At 51.0% G+C, this 24,437-nt stretch overlaps 1 protein-coding gene across 7 annotated transcripts in view; it reads left to right on the top strand.

The window, feature by feature from the left end:
- The window catches only part of LOC105473204 (kazrin, periplakin interacting protein), a 1,227,585-nt gene that overhangs the window by 1,064,274 nt on the left and 138,874 nt on the right, over window positions 1–24,437 (top strand). For all 7 annotated transcript variants that reach the window (XM_011726865.3, XM_071100389.1, XM_011726867.3 and 4 more), the window contains one exon: window positions 10,396–10,587. In XM_011726865.3, coding sequence (XP_011725167.2) covers window positions 10,396–10,587 — 192 coding nt within the window. The remainder of the gene's footprint in view (window positions 1–10,395; window positions 10,588–24,437) is intronic.

Raw genomic sequence — 24,437 nt, 5'->3', positions numbered from 1 at the left:
GGGGAGTAGGTGGGTGTTATTTGAGAGTCTTCTCCTGTTTGGGGATGGCTGGACTGCTTCCCGTCACCCCCTGCTGAGTGTCAGGATCATATGACATAGGCCCGGAGGACATGGAAATCTCCACCAAGCTGTGGCAGGGCGGCCACAGAGCCCAGCAGACCTGGGCTTGATCCCGTGTCCCGCCAATGTCTGTAAGCTTCAGGTAGGGACCACCGCAGCCCTGCATGGCTCCCACTTTTACCTGCCTGCCACCAGGGACTGGGGACTGAGGGACGGATGGGAGGGTCCATCTGGCAAATGGGGACAGAGGTGGTTCAAGAAGATGGCGCTGCTTCCAGCTCCCCACGCAGGGACCAGGCAGGAGAGGGGAGGCCAGGGTGGGCCTGAGAGGGTCAGCCCCATGGAAGGAGTGATGCCAAGGCTAGGCTCACCTCGCCCTGGAAGGCTCAGGGTGACCAACAGAAGCGTGTTCCTGAGGCTGGCATTTTCCAGCCTACAGCCACCAGACTTCTCACTCCACAGACAAGCCTTAGGATGCCGCGAGCTGAGTTTCCTTATGGCACCTCTGGTCATATACAGAGCTTGGAGGAGGCTTTGGAGGAGTCTGCAATAGAGAGCCGGTGTGGCTGCTGCAGCGGCCCTGGGCTGGGCTAATCCAGGACTCCCAACCCCACTCAGACGCTGGGCCAGCTGAGCAAAGAGGCTGAGGTTCTGTGACCTCAGGCCTCCCCGTCCAGGGGAAGGATGAAAATGGGGGTAACTCTCCAGGGAAGGTTTCAGGGCTGTCTGCCCAGCTGCAGGCCCAGACAGGAAAGGTGCACACGGCTTTTGTCTGCCTGCACGGCGTCTTGAGTCTGGCAGCCGTACCCACAGGAGAAGGGGAATAGATCAGTGGTTACAAGGAACAGCAAACTTCCTATGTTTAACTGCATATTCTCTCTGTGACTCAGTTTCTTTTGTAAAATGGGGAGGTCCCCTAGGGTCCTTAAGGGGACTGAGAATTCATGCACATGAAGATTTCCATCAATCTCAACACATGTGAAGGGCTCAGAAAGCGTGACTCTGATCACCTGGGCAAAGGCGACAAGCACATTCAAGCTCAGAGCAAAGATGCATTTCTTTCCTGCCGCGTGCTACGCCCGCAGAACTGCAGAACAGAGGAGGTCCCTAGTCCCCTGGCGAAGACCCCCGCCTGCTCTGCCCTGGGCGGTGAGCTCTGCCGGCCTCCTCGTCTCTGATTCTTCCTTTCAGGACTCCCCTCCTCTGCTGGGTACCTGCTTTGTTGGATGCATTAATACATTCGTCCCGTCACTGCTTAGTCTTGGGGGCCTGGGAGTCCCTGTCTCTTAAGATGACTTTGCCCATGAGAGTCATTGTGTCTCTTTTTTTTTTTTTAATTTTTATTTATTTACTTATTCATTCATTCATTCATTCATCCATTCATTTATTTATTTATTTTAGACAAAGTCTCTGTCACCCAGGCTGGATCACAGTGGCACAATCTCGGCTCGCTGCAACTGCCACTTCCCAGGTTCAAGCAATTTTCCTGCCTCAGCCTTCCAAGTAGCTGGGATTACAGGTGGCTGCCACCACGCCCGGCTAATTTTTTGTATTTTTGGTAGAAACGGGGTTTGGCTATGTTGACCAGGCTGGCCTCGAACTCATGACCTCAGGCGATCCATCCCCCTCGGCTTCCCAAAGTGCCAGGATTAAGTCATGAGTCACCGTGCCCATTCATGTCTCTGTCTTAAAACTAACCCTCCAAGGACAATATGATTCCTTATTTTTAGAACAGGCATCATCCCAGTGTACTAAAATCACATCTGGACCTGATTTGGCCCCAATTCAATAATAGCAAGAGTGGTGGCGAAGGGGGCACTCACAACCTACTAGGTGCTGCTGGACCAGTGCACGGCAGGGCGGCACAGAGCCCAGCAGACCTGGGATTGATCCCGTGGCCTGCCAATGGCTGTGGGCCTCAGGTGGGGACCACCACAGCCCTGCATGGGGTCATGAGATGGGGGCTGTCATCCAGCACCTGGCATCCACCTACTCAGGGGTGGCAGCAGCCATGGTCTCTGCAAGGCTTCATGGAGACAGTGGCAGGTCAATACAGAGCGCTTGTCACTTGGAAGTGACCTCCATTTGGCTGTGGTGGGTGTGGGACCATTCTCTAGGCATCCAATTTCTTTCCCACTGTGTGTGTGTGTGTGGGGGGTGTGTGTGTGTGTGTGTGGCTCAAGCAAACACCCTGGTGTTTCCTGGACACACAGACCCCTCGCTGTTCACAAATCCACCAAGATGGATGGGGTTTAGACCAGGATACCGCTTTCATGGGGGCCTGCTGGAGAATAGGGGGTTGGTTGGTTGTGTATCTGGATTTATTTTGTGGGGAGGGCTACAAAAATGAGTTTTTAATGGAAAATCTGAAATATGCTACTGCTAAATTTAGATTTTTTTTCTTGGGGTATAATCACATACAGTAAAATGCTTGGCTCTTAAGTGTACAGTTTGTGTTCAGTGAGTTTGCATGGCTGTTGATCAGGGCGTCCACCCCTGATGGTCAGCTGGGGATGGTCCCTCCAAGCCTGGACTCCACTCAGAGCCCCCCAAGCTCTCTGCCTCCCTCGTTCTCTAGACTTGATGACTCAGCCTTCAGCACATTCATCTCTGCTGTTTCATCCCACCTTCCTGGGCTGGGGAAACCCGAAGGTCAGGGTTCTGCAGTTAGTGAGGCCAAAGTCTTCTTCCGGAACATCAAGGAGGTTTACCCTTTTCCGACACGATCGTGATGAGCTACATTTGACCCTCATGTAGAACCTTCCGGAGAGTTTCCACTGAGATGATTGCTTTGTTTAATGTTTACCACAGGCCTGAGAGACTGGCCTTGGCTCCATTTTCAGGTAAGACATCAGAGGTTGCTTGTCCACAGGTCAAATAGCTGGGAAGTGGGGGAGCCAAGACTGAGCCCCAGCGAGCTGACCCCAAACCTGTGTGCCCGCCTCAGCACTGCACTGCGTGCCTCCCAAGAACACGGCATGGAGCACGGTGTTGGGTGTCGGGTGTGGGCAGAACAGTCCCTGCCCTCGTGGAATGGACAGGCTGGCTCCATGGCCATACCCTTCTCCAGGGGCTGTGCAGGGAGTGTCCCTAGTGGAGGGCCAGGACCGCCATGCACTGAGTGGCTGACTCACTCATACCCTGCTGAGGGGCATGCCTGCCTTCACTGGCATCTGCCAAGCCTGGTTGCCACCTGGGCCCTGCTGGCTCAGGAAGCCCTTGTGTCACCCACAGACCTTGCTCCTCTCCTTTTGGAAGGTGATAGCGTGACAGTTGAGGCTGGAAGTGCTGGAACCAGACCATCTGTGTCCAAACCCTGGCTCTGCTCTTCACCCTGTGTGATCTTGGCCAAGCCATTTAACTCCTCTGTGCCTCAACTTCCCCATCTGGAAACTGTGGATGATGATAGTAGGATCTGCTTCATGGAGTTACTGTGAGAATTAAACTAGTTAAGCAGGTAAAATACAGCAAAGCTTAGGGCATAGAGTATGTGCTCAAGAAGTATTAAGAAAGATGTAATTGTTATTATAATAAATAATACTCATAATATTATTGTTAGTTAGACCTTTGGCTTGGGGAGGCTGAGTTTACAAACCTACAATTCACCCAGAGTCTTAGCGGTCCGAGAGGTTGCCTTCTGTTTTAGGTGGCTGCTGTAGCTCTAGCCATTAAGTCCACTTTCCAGAAGTAGAGAAGGTGGAGAAAGGTGGAGAAAGAGGTAAAGCCCTATTTTTGTAAGGGTCGGTCCTCTTAAGGAACTTTTTTTCTGCACCTCACTGGCCAGAAGTGTGTCACATGGACAACCCTAGCTGAAAGGGAAGCTGGAAAACAGCATTTTTAAAAAGTGGGACTCATTGCTTTTGCAGACTAAAGGAGATGGGCTGCAGAAGGGCAAGGGTCTGCCCCAGCTCCCTTTGCCACCTGGTATGGACCTTTCCTCTGAGTGGGTACCCCACACCCCCTTTCCCTTGGGGAGGAGGCCCCAGGGACCTGCGGCATGGCCTGCCTGCTGGTATCCTCGTCCCCACCGAGGGTAGCACCATTGGTAACAGTTGGCTCCCTGGGGCAGGAGGGCTACCGTTTCCCAGACAATGTTTACTTCCTGCTACTATGGCCAAGAGAACTCTGCTAAGTCTATGGGTTTTGGGCCCCTCTACTCAGGGGCCTGAGGGCGCTGCGGTTCCCCAGCGTCAGCAGAAAGGTACCCAATCAATCTTTGGGGGTTTTTGTCCTTGGGCAAAGGCCAGGAAAGTTTTCTCCAGAAAGGATGACTCCTTCCTCAGTAGCTGTTTTGCCTTTGGCAAATGGCTTTCTCCTGTCCTTGGGTCACCAGCCCGAGCTGCTCCAGATGCTTAACAAAAACCATCTTCATCTCACACCCTCTAGCCCAGCGCCAATAGGAGAGCTCCGTGCAGTCACGGCAGCGGTCTGGATCTGCACTGTCCCTTACCTTAGCTCCTAGCCACGTGGGTGCACTTGAAATGTGGCTAGAGAAACTGAGTTTTTCATTTTAATTAATTTGTACGTAAGATAGTCACCTGTGGCCAGGCGCGGTGGCTCACGCCTGTCATCCCATCACTTTGGGAGGCCGAGGCGGGCGGATCACGAGGTCAGGAGCTTGAGACCATCCTGGCTAACACGGTGAAACCCTGTCTCTACTAAAAATACAAAAAATTAGCCAGGCGTGGTGGCAGGCGCCTGTAGTCCCAGCTACTCGGGAGGTTGAGGCAGGAGAATGGCGTGAACCCGGGAGGCGGAGCTTGCAACAAGCTGAGATCCAGCCACTGCACTCCAGCCTGTGAGAGACAGTGACTGGCCCACGGTCACACAGCAACGTAATAGTTCCTCTGAGGAAGAAATGCAAGTCTTCCAATGGCAGCTTCTTTATTGTTTCTTCAGAAATGTGGTTGGTCCCGTCTGCAGAGGGGAAGATGAGTTGTGGACACAGTGCTCAGTGTGCCAGGCACATGTAAGCACTTTACACGTGTCTTATTTATTCCCATCTCCCCTGTTTTACAGGTGAGGCCACCGAGGCCCAGGGAGGAGAAATGCGTTGTGGTGGCCCCAGAACTGGTAAATTGAGAGGCTGTGCTCTTGGCGCTTAGGCTGAGATTGCAGTCCCAGGGCCGTCTCCACTCCTGGAAGAGTCTGGGGGATGCGAGACCTGGGCCTCCACACCCAGCTGGGGCAGGTGCAGTTAGCAAGCTCCGATAAGCCTCTCTCTTTCCGTGGAGTTGTTTTTCCAGCCTGGTCTCCTAAGACTTGGCTCCTGCAGGTGCCGCACCTGGTGACCCGCCCTCGAGCCTCCCATCAGCTTATTCACAGCCTGACTGGAGGGGTGGGGCTTAGGCATCAGATACACCTGTTAAGAAGCGCGCAGGAAAAAAATCTGCCTTTGCCACTGTTAGCCAAAGAGAAAGGCACATGGCACTCAGCTCCATCTCACTCTCTGCTCTCATCTGAGTGCAGGGTGCAGAGAAGACCCTGGCAGATGCCCTTTCTGTGCCTGCCCCGCCTCCCTCCTGTGCAGTGCTCAGGCAAAGCCCGCTCCCCTGGTTGTCCCATTTCATGGTGTCAAAATCCCCACGAGATGGGAGTAGCACTGCTGCGATAAAACACAAGACGCCCAGTTAAATTTAAATTTCAGATACGTGATGAATCAATGGTTAATATAGGTATGTTCCATGCAGTAGTTGGGACATACACTGAAAATGATTTGTTGTTTATCTGAAATTCAAATCTATCTGTGCGTCTAGGGGTGTTTGTTTGGCATTACTTTGTTTTGTTTTGCTTACTCTGGCAACCCTAAGTGGGTGGCATCTGTGCAGCATACATGACAACTGAGACCCAGAGAAGTGACATGAGGCTTGTGCAAAGTCAAGACGAGGCCCTGGCCAGGCCTAGGTTTGAAGCCAAATGTCTTGGAATCCTTTGCCTTCTTCCTGGACAACAGTAAACAATCTTGGCGGCTTCCTCGGGTGGTTGGAGGAGACCCAGAAGTCACTGAAAAAAAAAAAAAAAAAGACCCAGCACGGTGGCTCACACCTGTAATCCCAGCACTTTGGGAGGCCAAAGCAGGTGGATCACCTGAGGTCAGGAGTTTGAGACCAGCCTGGCCAACATGGTGAAACCCCGTCTCTACTAAAAATACAAAAAATTACCCGGGCATGGTGGCGGGCCTGTAGCCTGTAATCCCAGCTACTCGGGAGGCTGAGGCAGGAGAATCACTTGAACCCGGTAGGCAGAGGTTGTAGTGAGCCGAGATCACGCCACTGCCCTCCAGCCTGGGCAACAGGAGTGAAACTCCATCTCAATAAAACACAAAATTAAGCCAAAACAAACCTGCCTCTTCTACCTGTGTGACAACGGACATACTGTTAGCAGTCACTCACACCTTATTGTGAAATAGACTCTTAGTGACAGTCGAGTAGGGAACAGGGGCCCTGGCAGGATGGAAGATTGTAGAGTATTGATCAAGAGGAGAAAATTCCAGCCTTGGCGACTGCTAGAGATAGTGAGCTGAGGCAGGAGCGCTGAGGGGTGGTTGGGGCTGAGCCTTTTATAATCTGACCTCTCCAGCCTTCCTCCTGTTCTTCCTCACCTGGCACCCATTTCCTGGTCACTCAGGACCCTCCAGCCTTGCAGCTGCCTTTGTTCACACCACTTCCTCCTTCCCCAGTCGCATCCTCTAGGGTCCCTCTGGAATGCCACCAACTTCTCCAGGGTGTCTGAGTGCTCCGAGTACATGTGGCCCTTTCCGTCTTCTGTTTCTTTGTACGTGCGTCTATTTGCTGGAGGCTTCTTGAGGCCAGGAGTCTTCCCTTCTCTTTCCTGGCCTGGAGTGTAGGTGGGCCCCAAATGTTTACCCAGAAAGAGGGCAGGGGTGTGGCCCCAAAAGCAAACCTCCTACTTAGGAGTTTTGCTAAGAGACTTGGACAGTTCCTGGGCTGCCTCCGTGGCACATGAGGTTGGGGGTCCTTTGATGGTGGGATCCAGGAGCACTAACCTGAGAGTGGGGCCTGTCTGGGGCTTTCACCCCAGTGCCCCCATGCCCAGAGCCATGCGTGGTATGGGCAGGGACCTCTCCATGTTAGGTGGATGGAGGCGTTCGACAGACGTCACCGAGTGCCCCTGATGTGTCGCACAGACACTGTTTCCAGCACTCGAGACCCGATAGTGAAGGAGACAGGGCAGGATATGCGATCGGGCCCTGTTCTCGGATCCTGTGTCCACCGAGCACGCAGCTGGGGAGTGAGTGAGCCTCCAAGTCACTACGGGGTTTTGTCCGGGTTGCCTGCTGTGCTGTTGACACTGGACGGGAGCGGAGCCGTTTTAGGTCTCTTGTGGCTGTGACAGTGAGGCTGAGACAGACTGATGGGAAGGAAACTGTGAAGAGGGGAGAGGAGCTCCCAGGCAGGACACAGCTCTGCGGAGGCCCCGAGGTGCAGCGAGTCTAGCGCCTTCCAGAACTGAGAGAAGCCAGCAACCTGAAGGAGGCCTCAGACAGGGCCGAAGAGGCAGCTAATATGCCGAGCGGGGCAGGGAGGCTGTCGGGGCCAAGTGAGATGTGCCTTGCACTTCAGAGGCGCCCTCGGGCTTCTGTGGGGAGGAAGGACTCAGGTTAGGAGGAGCTGGGAGGGCAAGGTGGTACCCTGGGAGGCCTCCTCTCCTTAGAGGGGTGGCGGGGCCCATCGTGGCCTCAGGAAGTGATGTGAGATGGACGAGGAAATAGGGGCTGGAGTTGCCACCACCTTTTCCCAAGGCGGCTGGTGGGAGAGAGGTGCTCCATCCTCAGGGCTCAGCCCTGCTCCCCCTCTGCCTGCCCCCTCCCCTGGACCTGGCTCTGCCCACTCAGCCTCGAGGCCAGTGGATGCCTAGGGAGTCCAGAGGGTTGTAGTGCCTTAGAGATTGCCAGTAGGCACTGATGGCGAGGGTAGGAGAAGGCAGTGCATTACCATTATTGCACCCTCTCTGTACATGGCATTCACGGAGCACTTCTAGCATATGTACATGGGGTACTTCCTGTGTACATGGAGCACTTCTTATGTACATGGAGCACTTCCTGTGTACCCAGGGCACTTCCTGTGTACATGAACACTTCCTGTGTACATGGAGCATTTCCTTTATGAGGAGGGGCACTTCCAATGCCTCCGAGGAGCCTCACAGCCAATGAGGGTTAGACCCTGTTTAACAGATGCAGTGTCCGAGGGTCAGCAGGGAGGGACTTGCTCATCAGCCACCACGTGCCTGGCTGGAGACCTGGTGACTCCAAAGCTGTGCCCCCAGCCATGCCCCTTCCATGACCCTCGTGGTAGAGGACTGTGCACCGGACCTCCAGGGAGTACACATCCCCTTTTAGCAGCAGGGATGCTCCTGGCTCTACCTGCACATGTCCGGTCCAGCCAGGGCTGCCCTTGGCCCCTCCCCTGGTCCCTCTGTGATGTGGAATGGAGGGAAGGGGAAGGCAGTATGGGGAGGAGAGGAGTCCGTGCAGAGGGTGGGACAGCCGGGTGGCCAGCGCAAGGCTGGTGAGTGCGGCGCCTTCGTCTGTTCATTCTCGAGGGTGGCCAGGTGCCAGGTGCTGTTCTAGGCACGAGGATGCGGCCATGGACAAAACAGACTCAAGTTCCCGCCCTCCTGGGTCTTACAGCCAGCCTGTGGATAAACAGATCCACAGGACATGACAGGCGCTGACAGCTACTGCGGAGAAAGAGCGAGGAGGAGGGAGGCCGGGGCTCAGGGTGGCAGGGTGCAGGGCGGCGGGGCAGAGTGTGCTGAGCTTCCACCATAGCGGTGATGGACACAGACAGCCCTGCACCCCCACCCACCCCTGGAGCCCACATTGAGTTTGGGAAGGAGACAGATAAATAGAGTATCACACAGGGTGGTGAGAGAAGGCCCTTCCACGCAGGTGATGTGGAGTGGATGCTTGTGTCACAATGAGGAGGCAGCCACAGGAAGAACCAGGAAAGGATGTTCAGGTGGAGGGCACTGCAGAGACAAAGGCGCTATGCTGGAAAGAGCGTGGCATATTGTAGAGAGGGGGACGAGTGTGGCTGTAGGTGGGAAGAGAGAGAGGATGTAGGCAGAGGCCTGGCCCCAGCCAGGGCTGCCCTTGTCCCCTCCCCAGGTCCCTCTGTGATGTAAAATGAGGGAAGGAAGGGGAAGGCAGTGTGCGGAGGGTGGGGGTGGCCCAGTGGCCAGCACGAGGCTGGTGAGTGTGGCACCTTCATCTGTTCATTCTCAAGGGGACCTGCTTAATGAATATTTCAGCGTGTCCTTCCACCGTCTCCTAAATGAGGTTTGCTCCTTCTCTTAATGCGCTCTCCTAAGAGTTATGCAGAGGTATGCGTAGCCTGGCGCCTGTGCACAGCCTGATTGCCTCTAGCACCCCTCAGCAGTTCTGTTTTCACCGTTGCCCAGGTGAGCTGACCTGGGTGTGGGTGTGTCTATCTGCCCACAGGACTGAGAAGCTGACAACACCTGCGTTGACATGGCTCTCACTCTGAGAGGAGGACATACCTTCTGGGTCCCTCCCAGCACCCAGGGCCTGAGTGTTCTCCTTGGCCCCATTCCTGGGGCCTCACTGTACGTAGGGTTGGATTTAAGTGCTGCAGAAACCTCTGTCCACGGTGTCACCTTGTCACTGCTCATTAGACCCTATTTTCCTGCAGGACAGTCAGGTGCAAATGCGTAAGTTCTGTTTGTACACAGTGCTGAGCTCCTCAAGGTTATGTGTTTTGCAAAATGTGTTGAATATGCCTTTCTATGGCTGTTTCCCAAGCATGAGACTGGGAGTCCGGGCTGTGGAGTCAGCCAGGCCTTGGTTCAAATCCCAGCTCTGCAACGCACTAACTTTATGACCACCTGGAGTTACTTAATCTCTCTGGGCCTCGAGGTCCTAATTTGTAAAATGGGATTATGATGGTCCCTAGCATCTGAAGGTTTTGGTGGCTTAAATGAGATAATGCTTATGAAACTCAACTCAGCATACTGTTGGCTCGTGGTTATGATGCTAACTCCTAAGACCGTCGGCCACTGGAGTGGGCATTCTGAGTGCAGGACAGTGACAGTGGATTCCCCGGAGTCGTGGTGGCGGGTGGGGGGGTCTCACTAGGTGTGCTCTGCAGACTGTGGGTGGGGCCTAAAATTGGTGCTGGGGCTCTTTGGAATAAGGCAGTGGTTTCGAGGGATTCTCCTCCTTTCACATATGTAGGAAAGGCCCTGAATGCAGAGCAAACAGAAAAGCCAAAGCAACCTCAAACCATCCCCAGAAAACGCGAGTGAGCGGCAGCCGACGTTCCTGTCCTCTAACCCTGTGCCCTTCTCCCCTAGTGCTCCTGCGGGAAGAAGTGTCGCGGCTCCAGGAGGAAGTTCACCTTCTCCGGCAGATGAAGGAGATGTTGGCAAAGGACTTGGAGGAGTCACAGGGCGGCAAGTCCTCCGAGGTCCTCTCGGCCACCGAGCTCAGGGTCCAACTGGCCCAGAAGGAGCAGGAGCTAGCCAGAGCCAAAGAAGCCTTGCAGGGTGAGTGATGAGTGAGCGGCGGTTCCTTTGCTGGGGGCTCAGGCCCCAGGGATCTGGGGTCCTCCCCATGCAGCGGAAGTGACGCACGCAGATGGACACAGGGGTCTCCCAGCACCCACCTCCAGCCACGGCTGCCCTGTCCCTTCTTCAAGTGGAATTCTGCATCTTGTGGGGTGGGTGCAGATGCCATTCCTTCCTCCAGTGTGACCATCACACATTGCCCATATGGCTGGATGTGAGGTGCCTCCCTCTGGGTTGTGATTAGTGGGTGGGCATCTTGGCTGGACCAGGACGCTGGCCCAGCAGCCAAGTCTCTCTTACCCGGCACCCTTGGGGTCCTTCGGTGTCCACTCAGAGCACAGTGTGGCTACACTAGTTTCTCTGCTGGAGGACATGTCTGTGTCCCATGCGTCCCTCTTGCTCACCATGATGGGCTCTCCTGGGCTCAGAGGAAGGAGTTGGAAGATGACATGGTGTAGTGTCCAGGGGGTCTCTTGAAGACAAGGACCACAGACCCGTAACTACCATGTGGCTGGTGTGTCTTCAGCCAGAAATTAATTTAGATGAGGAAACCGGTGTCCACATGCTCAGCCTGGTTTCCCTGGAGGGACCCACATCACTCTCTCCCGGGAGGCACCTGCCCACATTCTGTGGGGCTGGAAGAAGGGTCTCAGCAGGTTATTTGAGAAAGGTTGGAAGCCATCATGTAACCTGTCAATGGACTCCACAGTGCTTGGAGAACTCAGGCATCAAACATCTGGGGAAAACATAGCCTTAGGGGTCTGCACTGATTCTCTTAAGCCCCCTCAGTGTCTTTGCTTCTTCTAGAAAAGACAAAGCTTTGCAACCTGCTTTCCAGTTATCATTCACTAGAACAATGAGTCCTCTTTAAAAATGTTGTTTCTGAAGCTAAAGCAGGTTTATTAATTAGGTTAATACCGTGCTGCTGTAACAAAGAGACCCCAAAACGCAGAGGCTTAAAGAATCTGTTTCTTCCTTAACCACCCCGCAGTGAGCATTTGAGTCTGGTTGGGTGTATGTTTTCCCCTCGGTCTATGAGAGACCTCAGGGAAAGAGCCAGAATCGAGGGCCAGAGATTTGCCTTTGTGAGAGCTTGGTCATGTGACCATTCCTTGATGCAGAGGATTCTGGGAAATGTAGTTTCTAGCTATGTGGCCTTGTCCCAGCTAGGACTCTAACAGGGTAAAAGGGAGAATGGATTTTGCTGAACCATTAATTGGCTCAGTCAGAGCCAGTTCGCTGACAAAAGGTGTGATGTGGGCAGCAGGCCAAGAAGGCTATCTGTCCAGTGCACAGCTGACCATCCCCCAGAAAGCCTGGGAAGTCCTCAGTTGAGGGTGAGCTTCTATCCAGAGTGTCACAGCACTCTTGACAAATGTTCTTTTCAGCAGTACATGTTGCTCTCCGAGGCAGGTGGATGACCCTCTTCTTCTGGGGTCTTGTTTCTGGTGGGGCCATGGCGGCAGCGTTTTGGGTGGTCTTTTGAAGCTGCAGTGGATTTTGGGGAGCATTGTGGCCCAGCTGACATGGCATGCCTGGGAAGTCATTTTGCCAAGCAGGCACGCTTCGCCTCTATGCAGCCACCCGGCAATCTAGGCAGATCTGTGTGCGCCATCCTCCATGCCCAGTTTCCCAGGATCCTGTAATATCCATTCTCCTTCATCAGGATGGAGACCCACGTCTCGGGAATCTCCCACAAGCAAGTGCTGCTGGGCCCAGGCTGTGCAAGCTATTGTCGTTTGGTCTTGTGAAGCTTTCTCATGTAGTGGAGAGTACAGGGTGGCTCAGAAAGCAGCCAGATGCTGCTCAGTCACCTTTCCCACTCTGTGTCCCAGCGACAGAGACGCTGACCTCCGTGTCTTTGACCAGGGACAGGATTTTCACCCCTATGTGCTCTTCTGGACCTGCAAGGAGGAGAAAAACCTCCCTTAGCGGTTCCTGGGCCTAGAGGGATGGGCCGGGGGTTAAGCAAAGGCTCACTTACACCACCATCCTCAGCTACTGGGATGTACAACCTAGCTTTCCAAACCTCAGTTTCCTGATCTGAGTGATGGGACATTAACGGTGGCTTTGCAGGAGGTTGTGAGAATGAAAGGAGGTAATGCCTGGAAAGGTGATAAATAGTTCCCGCCGTTACGATAATGTACCTCCTTCTCTCTTTAGCCCACAAGGCACAGAGCTGTACAGGCAATCTTTCCTAACTCTGTGCTGTAAGATTTCTTATCCACCACCAAAGATCTTTGGCCTTGCCCAGGGATGCAGAGATCTACCCCTTTGTAGGAATATTAATATAAGCAACAAGGACTTGTCAGTATTCATGAAAAGGAAGCTTTATTGAGCACCTACTGGGTGCCAACACCGTTCTAAGCACATGACTTACCATTCACCTCAATCCTGCCAGGAGCTGGAAACCCCATTTCTCAGGTGGAGACGCCTGAATGAGGTTCAGGGAGAGTAAATAACTTGACCAAGGTGACAGAGCTAATTAGCAGCAGAAGCAGAGACTTATTCCCGCTGCACAGACACGCCTCATCTTCCCTCTGGGTGTGTTACGGGGAAGGAAGTTGGCCCGGATGCGAGAGACAGAAGTCATTCTTACTTCAGTGGTGGTGACAGCGGACTCAAGTCAGATCTGGGCTTGAATCTCACCTCTACCACTTATTAGCTATGTGAGCTTGAATGCATTCCTTTGTTTTTACTTTTTTATTTTACTGTAAGTTCTGAGATAAATGTGCAGAACGTGCAGGTTTGTTACATAAGTATACATGTACCATGGTGGTTTGCTGTACCTATCAACTCATCATCTAGGTTTTAAGCCCTGCATGCATTAGGTGTTTGTCCTAAAGCTCTCCCTCCCCTTGCACCCACCACCCAACAGGCCCCAGTGTGTGATGTTCCCCTCCCTGTGTCCATGTGTTCTCATTGTTCAACTCCCACTTACGAGTGAGAACATGCGGTGTTTGGTTTTCTGTTCCTGTGATAGTTTGCTGAGAATGATGGTTTCTAGCTTTATCCATGTCCCTGCAAAAGACGCGAACTCATTCTTTTTTTGTGGTTGCATAGTATTCCATGATGTATATGTACCACATTTTCTTTATCCAGTCTGTCATTGATGGGCATTTGGGCTGGTTCCAAGTCTTTGCTATTGTAAATAGTGCTGCAATAAACATACGTGTACATGTGTCTTTATAGTAGAATGATTTATAATCCTTTGGGTATATACCCAGTAATGGGATTCCTGGGTCAAGTGGTATTTCTGGTTCTAGAGCTTGGTTGCATTCTTTAACCTCCCTGCCCCATTATTCCTTTGCTGAGAGTAATAGTAACAATGCCTGTGTTTCTTATCATTGGGACTGATAAACAGTAGCCTACTTCATAGGGTTGTTGTGAAGATTGAGGTAGAAAGTGCATGGCCTGGTGTGTAGTACCATTGGTGCCAATACTGAGATCTGCTTGGAGATGCTGTTTGTCTGATTCTCATGAGGGGTGGTCCAGACCTGAGACCCCCCCTAGCCTATCCAAGCTCCAGGTAGCAGCATTCCTGAAAGGCAGTGAGATGGGTACCTTCAGCCGCCACAAGCATCCTGCCTGGAATTCTACAAAGTCATAAATAAGATGCTTCACCAGCCACAGCACACGGTGAGTAAATTGCAGACAGATGTGGGCAGAAGGAGTCCAGGGCATGGAAAGGGATTTATATGCCTATAATGAGGAGAGGGGGAATAAACGCGCAAGCCGAGCAAGCAGCAGATGTTGGGCGACACTTGTTAACATCCGGTGTCCCTAACGTGGGAAAAAGCAAAGCCCCCAAAGACTTACCCCTGGCAGATTCCCTCTCCAACTAACTCCCCCGCCGTCTTGTGTTTGAATGAGACCCGAAATTTCTAGCATGTGAGAGGAATAGGAACTCAAGCAGGCACCCAAAACATCAGTCTGTGGTTACAACACAAAAGCAATGAAAAGAATCGTGTTTGGGAAAAACGGGGGCTTAGAAGATTCCTTTGTTTCTTTGGAAATGAGTGTGGGAAAGTTTGGTTTTGAATTTTGGTCTCCTCATGAGCTTAAAGGCAGAAACCTGAATGATTGTTTAAGAGAGAGAGAGAGAGAGAGATTTTTTTTTTTTTGAGACAGGGTCTCACTCTGTCATCCAGGCTTGAAGTGCACTGGAGCAATCTCAGCTCACTGCAACCTCTGCCTCCTGGGCTCAAATGAACCTCCAGAGTAGCTGGAACTACAGGCACATACCACCATGCCTGGCTAATTTTTGTATTTTTTTGTAGAGATGGAGTCTTGCCGTGTTGCTCAGTCTGGTCTCAAACTCCTGGGCTCAAACGATCTGCCCGAGTCGGCTTTCCAAAGTGCTGAGATTACAGGCATGAGCCACCAAGCCCACCTCATCAATGATATCATCTGATGTATAAACTGCATGAGCCCTGCCTGGCTCATGTGGTAAGCGTGTAGCCTGGGGGACCCCCTTTGGGGTGTCTGTTGATTTCCTCAGGCCTCCTCAATTTCATGATTTCCCCACGAATCAAGGCAGCACAGAAACAATGATGGTGAAAATTTGCTTCATTCCTTTTTAAATCTCTTAACAGCATGTCAAGTGTTTTGAGCGTGTTCCCACAACAATAAATACTCTTTGAAAACATAATTTTTAATGACTACATAATGTTCTAGCAAATGGAGATACCATAATTTATTTAGCCGTTTCCCTATTATTAGACATTTAAGTTGTTTCTACTTTTTTTCTCTCTCTGTCTTTCTGTTTGTGTTTTTGCCGTTATAGAACACTGTCATAAAGATCCGTGTGTGTAAATCTGTTTATTTTCGTAAGACGCATTTCTTAAGCTTTTTAAGAAAAAAGCTTTACACTTTACACCTTTACAGAATTGAAGACCCCCAAAGAGCTTTTGTTCATTTTTAATGAACAAAATTAATGTTTTCAAACAGTATTAATGTTTTCAAAATTAAAACTAGAAAAAGGATGTAAATCTTCAGTAATTTATTTTAAAATCATCATAATAAATTCATTATATGTTAATGTAAGTACAGTATCTTTCTCTTTTCTTTTCTTTTTTAGATAGTCTCACTCTGTCACCCAGGCTGGAGTGCAGGGGCATGATCTTGGCTCACTGCAACATCCGCCTTCTGGGTTCAAGTGATTCTCGTGCCTCAGCCTCCCGAGTAGCTGGGACTACAGGCACCTGCCACCACGCCCGGCTAATTTTTGTATTTTTAGCAGAGACAGGATTTCACCATGTTGCCCAGGTTGGTCTAAAACTCTTGATCTTAAGCAATCTGTCCGCCTCAGCCTCCCAAAGTGCTGGGATTACAGGCGTGAGATACCTTGCCCCACCAATACAGTTATCTTTTAATGAGAAGTAGCTGTACTTTCCCAAACAGATTTGAATGAGAAGAGCAGCACTGTTTTTTAAACATTTTTGTAAAACTCACTGGTGTCTGGCTTCATAGCAGAGTGCTGAGTTCTCATCTCTGCTCCGTCTGTCTCGTGGGATTGTTGTTTTGGTTGAAAATCTGGCGTACACAGTTTTGTATTAATAGTTGGAAAAGAAAGGATCATATTAATTGCCTTGTTAGATAATTGTGAGTGTTCTTTGATACCATGCTGAAACTCAGTGGTAGTTTCTTGAAGGTTCGTTGCAGTGCGTATCTGAAACCTAATCCTTTGTACTCTGCTACGTTAAAATCCTCTGGTCTAATTTGCGCTTCAAAATTGGTATTTTACCCATTTTTTTTTTTTCTTTTGAGACGGAGTCTTGCTCTGTCTCACCCAGGCTGGAGAATAGTGGTGCCATCTCAGCTCACTGCAACCTCCATCTCCTGGGTTCAAGCAATTCTCCTGTCTCAGCCCCCCGAGTAGCTGGGGCTACAGGCGTGTGCCACCACACCCAGCTAATTTTGTATTTTTAGTAGAGACTGGGTTTCACCATGTTGGCCAGGGTGGTCTCGAACCCCTGACCTCAGATGATCGCCCGACCCAGCCTCCCAAAGTGCTGGGATTGCAGGCATAAGCCACTGCACCCGGCTCCCGCATATGTATTACTGGGGGAAAATGGCTTGAACAAAGTCTGGAAGACTAGTCTGTACATGGAGGTGGGAAGGAATACCTGATGTTGAGGCTTTGCTTCAGGCAGATGGTAGGCGATGGTCACAGTGAACTCGACGATCACACCAGAAGCTCGGGGACCTTGGAGCTTTTCAGCAGGAGTCACTATGTGAAGTATGGTGTTTTAGGATGTCCCCATTTTCATTTCCCTCCCTCTCCCTCTCTTTGCAGCCTGGTCACTGTCTTTCTGGCGCGTGGTGGTGTGGTTACATCTGTGTGGCTCCTGGATGTGCTGATGGCGTCACCTCCCTTCTGTCCCCTCAAGGTCTCTGCATTTGTATTTTATTCTCCCCCAGCCTCCAGATGGTCACTCTTCCGCCTGGTCCAGGTTCAGGCTCCGCATCCTCTAGGCAGCTTTCTGGACCAGCTTCCCTGCCCAATGGGCTCAGGGCCTGTTGTTGGCAGAATAATGATGTCCCCCTCTCCCAAAGATGTTCCCAGCCTAATTCCTGGGACTTGTGAATGAGTTAGGTCACACAGCAAAGGGGAACGAAGGTTGCCAATCAGATGTCCTTGGGATGAGTCTCTGGTGGGCCCAGTGGATCACAAGGGCCCTTGAAAGTAGACGGGGAGGCAGAAGAGAGAGTCAGAGGAGATGTGACCCAAGGAGCAGAGGCCAGAGGGATTTAATGTGGGGCTTTGACACATTGTTGCTAGCTTTTAAGAGGTAGGAAGGGGCTGCAAACCAAGGAGTGCCGGAGACCTCTAGAAGCTGGGAAAGGCAAGGAAACAGACTTTCCCTAGAGCCTCCAGAAGAAAGGCAGCCCTGCCAGCACCAGGGTTTTAGCCCAGTGATACCCATTTTAGACCTGTGACCTCCAGAACTACTATAAGAAAATTCATTTGTATTAATTAATTTGTGTTATGTTAGGCTAGCAGTCCCCAACCTCTTGGGCACCAGGGATGGGTTTCATGGAAGACAGTTTTTCCAGGTTCCCGGGGTTGGGGGATGGTTTGGGGATGATTCCAGTGCATCACATGCATTACATTTCTTGTGCACTTTATTTCTATTATTATTACATTGTAATATATAATGAAATAATTATACAATTCACCCTAATGTAGAATCAGTGGAAGCCCTGAGCTTGTTTTCTTGCAACTAGGTGGTCCCATCTAGGGGTGATGGGAGACAGTGACAGATCATCAGGCATTAGATTTTCATAAGGAGCTCACACCCTAGATCCTTCACATGCAGGGTTCACAAGAGGGTTCACGCTCCTATGAGAATCTGATGCCATCGCTGCTGATCAGACAGGAGTTGGAGCTCAGGCAGTAATGTGAGCGATGGGGAGCAGCTGTAAATACAGATGAAACTTCACTCTCTCCTCACCTCCTGCTGTGCAGCCTGCTTCCTAAGAGGCGAGGGACCAGTACCAGTCCATGGCATGGGGCTTGGGGACCCCGTGTGAAGCCACTGCGTTGTGTCACTTTGTTACAACAAGAATAGAAAACGAACCAGGCCCTCGGACTTGGCAGCCCTAAACGCTGCCCTGCCTCAGGGCTTAGGACACGTGAGGGTCATCTGTTTCCTTTAGAGACCCCTGCAGGGCACACAGCAGCCAGCACAGGGCGGGTGGAGTTGGCTGACACTGACTGAGTGTGGAGGAGAAGAAAGGATATGGAGTTTCCTCTCCTTTCTGGAAGGACTAAGGTCTGTGGGAGCCTTTTCCCTGCCACAGAGTGAGTCACCTGCCTTACACTGAGCTCCTGGAAGAAATACAACTTTATTATTTAACTTGCTCATTCACCAAATGTTCCCTGCAAACTTCCCTACACCCGAGCCTATGCCAATGCCTGTGGTTCAGAGCATTCCAGGACCTGCTCAAGAGTCTAGAGACATGCCTGAAACCTACGACACACTCAGTGTATGTTACTTGAATCCTATTTTTCCAAGTGGCCAACCAGGCCCATAGATGAAAGTCTATCCCATAGGCATTCCTGCTTCAAGGAGTTCTAGGCTGCAGAGACTGTCTTAAGCCCAGCAGGGTCGGTGGGGCTGGGGGACTAAAGTTCCCAGCAGGTGCAGCCATGCCCTGGCTGCCTTTGCAGATGTCACCAGGCCTGCAGACAGTGGGGTAGTAGGTGGCCTGAGAGGCTGTTGAATAGAACGATGTGTCATCCGTGCTGAGGCGGCCATGCCCACTTGCTTTCTTAGACACACATCCTTGTCACCACAGCACTGTGTGGGTTTGAAAAGCTACTTGATGTTTCCTGTGTCCCTTCCCACATCCGCACTCCATTCTTAGTCTCATTCCTTCCATCAAAGACGTGTTCATCTTCTGTGCAGTTTATCACCCGGCATTGAATGTGTATGTTCCTCTTCAGTGATTCATATGCTTGAAGCTACTGCTGTTTCTTTAGCCTGGTGGCTTTCGGGGCTGCTGCATGGGGCCCACCCTGAGCCAGCCCCTCGCTCCCACAGCCCTGACGTAGAAGACTGTTCACTGGTAAATCTCGGAACTCAGTGGAAGCTTCCAAAAAATTTAACTCTACAGACAGAATGTCTTCCTAACATACTACCGGCTGCTTTTAAATATTGTTAAGAGATCCCCCTTAAAGGCTACTTAGACTCCACATTTTGATCCAGTTGATAATAATTGATGGTCAGTTGGAAGAAGTGCCCAGGCTCTGTTGTTCTGTTATAGCTGTCACTGGACTTGCTTTCAGCACCCTAACCCTGGCTGCTTCAGAGGGCAGCTGGATTCCTTAAAAAAACCCATGCCCTAATGCACAAGTACTTTTTATTTTATTTTATTTTTCGTGGGGGGACAGAGTCTCACTCTGTCGCCTAGGCTGGAGTGCAGTGACATGATCTTGGCTCACTGCACCCTCTACCTCCTGGGTTCAAGCAATTCTCCTGCCTCAGCCTCCTGAGTAGCTGGGATTACGGGCGCCCGCCACCATGCCCAGCTGATTTTTGCGTTTTTAGTAGAGACAGGGTTTCACCATGTTGGCCAGGCTGGTCTTGAACTTCTGACTTCAAGTGATCCACCGGCCTTGGCCTCCCAAAGTGCTGGGATTATAGGCATGAGCCACCACGCCCAGCCCACAAGTACTTTTTAAAAATAATTAATAATCATCATTTAATTTGAGAGTAGTTTGAGGTTTACAGAAAAGTTGCAAAGATAGTACAGAGCATTGCTGTATACCCAGTTTCCCCATTAAGATCCTTGCACAAGTGCCTTAAAGCCATCACTTGTCATGCTTGCTGATATCTCATTGGCCAAAGCAAGCCACCTGACCAAGCCCTGTATCACGTGGGCGGAGCTCTGCAAGGCCGGGCTCCTCGGCAGCCCCGTGACTCACAGTCCAACACAGAGATCCTTTTAAATAGAATCATTTCCAGAACCCGCCCTGGAGTCTGGGGTTCTAGTGACTGACAATCTACATATTGCAACAAACTTTGTCCCCTTTGCTTTTTATGCAGTAGGCTTTTTTGCACCCGAGGAACTGGTGTCCTGGTCCTCATCTGGGGTTTTTAGCACTAAGTCCATGACCCTCTGGGAGTTGGCAGGCAGCCAGGACAGCGCCTTCCCACAGGCGTCCCTGTCCCCCACACAGCCTCCTTAACATGTGCCCTTTCCGGCGTCTGCTTCAACACTTGGATCAGCTTCTTAGTAGATTCCGTGATGTCTTAAGGTTCTAATTATGGACATCTCCCAGTTATCCTGAGAACAACGGAAAGGCTGGTCTGTTTGCAAATGCACAGACACCCTCTAGCACTCACCCACGCCCATCTGATGCTTGTTTTGGAAACATTTACCAGAGCTCAACTCTTCCGTGTTCTGGGGAGGGGAGGTTAAGCCCATTTTATAGTTGGGAAGACTGAGGTGTGAATACACACTGCATCGCTTTGGGTGATAATCATTTCAGCTAGCATGTATTTAGCACTCGGAATTTGCCAGGCACTCTCTTCATTCGTTTGCCTGTGTGAGTCATCAATCCTCCCAACAGCCCTTGTTCGATGGGTAGTGTTTGTTACCCTCAGTTTCCCCATCTATAAAATGGGGATGAGAGAGGTTAAGAAATTCTTTCGGCAGGATGTAGTGACTCACGCCCTAAACTTTGAGAGGCCAGGGTGGGCGGATCACGAGGTCAGGAGTTTGAGACCACCCTGACCAATGTGGTAAAACCCTGTCTCTACTAAAAATACAAAAATTAGCCAAGCGTGGTGGCACGTGCCTGTAATCCCAGCTACTCAGGAGGCTGAGGCAGGAGAATTGCTTGAATCTGGGAGGCAGAGGTTGTGGTGGGCCAAGATTGCGCCACGGCACTCCAGCCTAGGCGACAAAGCGAGACTCTGTCTCAAAAAGAAAAGAAAAGAAAAGATATTCTTCTATGGCGTTCTAGCTAGTAGGTTTTGGAGCCAAAGCTTGATCCCTAGTGAGTCTGTTTTCCAAACCGATATTCTTCATAGATATTTAGCAGGTACTTCTTTGATTCTGAGGTTCTCAGGGGTGATCACAGCAGAAAAGAGGAAAAGGGGGGAAATAGGGAAGCGAGGAGAAAGAGGAGAGGATCTGGAAGTAGGTGTCTTTCAGAGGCCCCTTCCCTGGAGACACCAGGAGTTGTTTTTTTTTTTTTTTTTTCTTTTTTTAGACGGAGTCTCACTCTGTTGCCCAGGCTGGAGTGCAGTGGCTCGATCTTGGCTCACTGCAAGCTCCACCTCCCAGGTTCACGCCATTCGGTACCAGGAGTTTGAATGCATTTTCAGCCTTTGCTCTGGAAATGGTCCCAGGGAAGAAAGGCTGCAAGTTTGCTGTCTTGGCCACACCAGACAGAAGTTTTTCTTCCTGCCTCCTCCCGGTCTCATCCTCCTTCCCCCTGCAGTGCATTGAGCACGCTCCAGCCCCCGGAAATGCCAGAGGCTGTGTTTACGGTAGGGGCAGAGGCTGCACGCTCTGATCCTCAGCTTTTAATTACTCCAGCCCTCCCCTGCCCCTTGCCAGGAAAGGTCAGAGATGGATTCCGCAGAATGAGGACAGGACTCGGTGTTCGTCAAGCCACGCTCTCCAAATGCCTTTCAGAAGACCTTGCCCAAAACGCTATTAAGTTTTGCTTGGAGCATGGCCTCCATCACTGTGCCGGTCTTCGTGCCTACCTGGCCATGACAGAGTCAGGACACGACCTTGAAAATGTGGCAAGAAAATGAAAGCCACACTGGCCTCCATCCCAGGAGAAGAACTTTGGTGTGAGCAGGGGAGGGTCCATCTTCAGAGGTGGCCTCAGAGGCAGTGCAGGGCACTCTTGCTCTGCAGTGTCTGAGCTTGGCTCAGTTGAGCACAGGTCCAAGGTGGCTGTGGACACAGGGTCAAGTCTGACACAGGCCTTGACCCTGATCCACCTCACCCCTGCTTGGCTCCCAGGGGAATGTGCTCCTGACCTCAGACAGGGAACTTTTTTTTTTTTTTTTTGAGATGGAGTCTCACTCTTGTCGCCCAGGCTGGAGTGCAGTGGCACAATCTCAGCTCACTGCAACCTCTGCCTCCCAAGTTCCCACGATTCTCCTGCCTCAGCCTCCCGAGTAGCTGGGATTACAGGCACCTGCCACCACGCCCGGCTAATTTTTGTGTTTTTAGTAGAGATGGGGTTTTACCATGTTGACCAGACTGGTCTCGAACTCCTGACCTCAAATGATTCGTCCCCTGTGAGCTCTTTTTGTAGAGCAGCCCTGCTCATGGTCAGTCAGCAAAGGAGGTAGCAGGGCTTTGGGGTACTGAATCCAACACAGGAGAGGACGTGTGGGGAACAAGGACTGCGGTTTCACTCAGATTTAGCAAAACGTATGGAGCACCTCCCAGAGCCAGCCCTATCCTGAGCATGCCATAAGCCTTCTCTTCACATTATCCCCAGAACAGCCCATGACGTAGATGGGGTCACCCTGCCTTTACAGTTGGGGAAACTGAGGCTCCAAGATCATACAGCATGCGAGTCTCAGCATTTGGATTTGAAGCTCTGTGTCTGACACAGATCCTTCACTGCTGCACCAGTGCTAGTTTTCCATAAGTAGACATCATTTTAATGTTACTAAAATATTACTAGAATCCCACTCATTCAACAAATACTTGTTGAAGTCCTATTGTTTGCCAGGCATTGTTCTGGGCACTTGGGGTATATCTGTGGGCAGAATTGACAAAGATCCTTTCTTGTGGAGATTACATTCTAGAAGGGTGCACCAGTCACTACTGCTGCGTAACAAACTGCCTGTAAATCTTAGTGGCATGAAGCAACCACCGTTTTTCTTGCATTTCATGATCTTGTGAATCAGGGATTTTGCAGGGCTCAGCTAGGCGATTCTTAGGTTCTCTATGGTGTCAGTGGGGGCCGTTCCATGCTATTCCTCTGGATGACCCAAGATGGCTTCACTCACATATCTGGTACCATGGCAGGACGGCTGGGCTCAGCTGGGTCCGGCAACCACGTGCCCGTTTGCAGCCCCTTCAGCATAGTAGTCAGACTTTCTACATGAGCTCAGGGCTCCCACAGAGAGGGCTCCAGGAAACCAAGTGCAAGCTGCCAGGCTTCTTATGACCTAGTCTCAGGAGTCACTTAGCATCACTTCCGCCACTTTCCATTGGTGACAGGCCAGCCAGACCCCACACTATAAAAGGCATGTGGCATGGGAGATACGTTTGTGTTCAACTTTGCAAAAATACCATCTGCCAGGGAGGGAAGGGAGAAAGCAAACAAACAATAGAGCAAAAAGTAAATCGTATGCTGTTTCAGGGGATTGTAAGTGCCATGGGGAAATGAAGATTTTAAAATAGGGTACGATCAGACCCAGCTGCTCCACTCACTCCTGAGTGTTTACTCACCTAGGAAATACACATCCATATGAAGACTTATACATACATGGTTTTAGCAGCTTATTTGTAATAGCCAAAAACTGGAATCGACCCAAAGGCTCATCAACAGATAAAAAAAGAAACAAACTGGTAATATTGTGCAATGGAATCCTACTCAGTAACAAAGCATATGCATATGTTATATGTATCCACAAACTGGATACATATAACAACAGAGAGAGATCTCAATTCTACTGCGTGACAGAGTCCAGGGGAAAAATGTATATATGATATGATTCCATTTAAGGAGACTAGAAAATGCATGCTAATCTACAGGGACAGAAAGCTCCTGTAGGAACGTGGGTTTATTGCAGAGGGTAGGCAGAAACTGGGTGATGGATATTTTCACTGTCTGGATTGTGGTGATGGTTTTGCTGGTGTGTACATACGTCAGAACATGTCACATGGCACACGGTAAATATGTACGGTTTATTGTATTTTATTTAAAACCAATAAAGCTGCTTTTAGAAGGGGGTAAGGTGGATTTGGAATCCTGCGGATAGAGCATTGTAGGGCGAGGAGCATTTCAGAACCCCGTAAGCCACATCAGTGGGGTGGCCTCTGGCTTTGCCTTCTTTCCCCGTGTGCTGGCCTTAGCGGGTCACAGAAGGGATCCGGCCCCAGATGGGCAGAGTCCTCAGAGTCAGGCGGACCGTGCCAGCCAGCTCCTAGATGAGGGAAAGAGCAGAGAGTCTGCAAAGCCCCAGCATCCAGGGCTCCTGGGCTCGCATTCCAGGAACAGGCAGAGACCAGTGAGGTCCAAAGCTGGATGTGCTGTGACTTGAGCTCCCGCCCAACTTTTTACATAGGTCTGACCACCTGGGCCAGCCAGAGGCTTAGACATAAGCTGCTGGTAG

Source organism: Macaca nemestrina, chromosome 1 (genome assembly GCF_043159975.1).
Source record: "Macaca nemestrina isolate mMacNem1 chromosome 1, mMacNem.hap1, whole genome shotgun sequence".
NCBI lineage: Eukaryota > Metazoa > Chordata > Mammalia > Primates > Cercopithecidae > Macaca > Macaca nemestrina.
This window is presented reverse-complemented; position numbering and strand designations above follow the sequence as displayed.